This window comes from Camelina sativa, unplaced genomic scaffold, assembly GCF_000633955.1.
Source record: "Camelina sativa cultivar DH55 unplaced genomic scaffold, Cs unpScaffold02387, whole genome shotgun sequence".
In the NCBI taxonomy this organism is placed as follows: Eukaryota; Viridiplantae; Streptophyta; class Magnoliopsida; order Brassicales; family Brassicaceae; genus Camelina; species Camelina sativa.
The window spans coordinates 1-1329 of NW_010923499.1; the positions used below are offsets into that span (position 1 = coordinate 1).

General features: G+C 28.7%; 1 protein-coding gene across 1 annotated transcript; it reads left to right on the forward strand.

The window, feature by feature from the left end:
- Positions 1-790: 790 nt before the first annotated feature.
- LOC109131690 (pumilio homolog 15-like) lies at positions 791-1057 on the forward strand. Its single transcript, XM_019242864.1, has one exon. The coding sequence runs from the start codon at positions 791-793 to the stop codon at positions 1055-1057; it is 267 nt and encodes an 88-aa protein (XP_019098409.1).
- The last annotated feature ends 272 nt before the right edge of the window (positions 1058-1329 follow it).

Here is a 1329-nt window from a genome sequence, read left to right on the forward strand (position 1 = left end):
AAAAAAAACCCGAAATCAATCCGAATTCAGAAAAAAATGAAATCAGTCCAAATTCATTAAAAATGATTATAATCATAAAAAATCCAAGGTTATCAAACCAAATTGAAGTCATGAAAAGAAAAGAATAATTCTAAATAATAAAACACCAAATTTACAAGCCTATAATTTTTTACTTCTTAAAACATCAAATTAGATCAAATTCAAAGTTAAAACTATATAATCTATCTAAACTAACATATGAAATTGACATACTTAAAAATGAAAACTAATTTATCTTGTAATAGTGATGCAATCTATTGTTAAAGATATATATAACTTTGGATAGTTTTAATTATTTGTTCAGGTGTTCGGATATACCCAATCGGGTTTAGGTACCCGTTTCATTTACTAAAAGCATCTAATCGGATATTTTTAAAATTCAGATTCGGTTTTAGATCATGTATTTTTAATCGGATTCGGATATTTTATCCAGCCCTTGACCGGTCCATTTTAAACTCTCAGTAAAATTACTAGTAAAAAGAACCGTTAAATATTGAAATAATCTCTGCTAGGCTGATAAACAAAAGTTTAAACTCTTATTACCATAGATGAAATAAACTTTGCTATGCTGGTACACAAAAGTTCAAACTGAAAAACAAATTGATAGTCTCCCATGATTTGATATCTTAGTTAAAATTAGCAAATCTGTCTTAACTGAAAAACAAAAAAAAAACTGCAAATGCAAAAATAGGGACGTATATGTTGGTTATTAATACACGAAAGGAAAATCAAGTCTAAACAACAAAAAAAAATGAAAAACCTCACAATCTTCCTACTTGTTTTTAGTCTTTGTATGTTTGGTCATGTATCTGGCGCTGGAATTAGGATCGTGAACGAACTCAAAAATAAGAAATCCCTTTGGATGAGATGTTATTCTAAAGATGACGTACTAGGTCCAACAATAATACCAAATGGAGGGCATTTTACAGACTATTTCTTTCATAATTTATTCGGTACGACGCGTTTTATGTGTACTTTAAAACAAGGACCTGGATTTAAACACAGTCAAAAGCTTTAGAGCATTTAAAAAGTCTGGCTTATGGGAATGGAGAGCAAGAGAAGATGGAATATATTTAAGAAGAATATACAAGGCGAGATTTGATGATAGTGCAGAGAATCTGCATAAAGAGCATAATTGGATACTTTAAAACATTAACAAACTTCAATACTGTTAACCAAGACATCGCATCTGTAAAAGTACAGCTTCATTATCTCTTTATTGGTCTACATGACAATTCTTTTTTTTGTTTGGTATTGACAATTCATTATATATATATATATATATATATA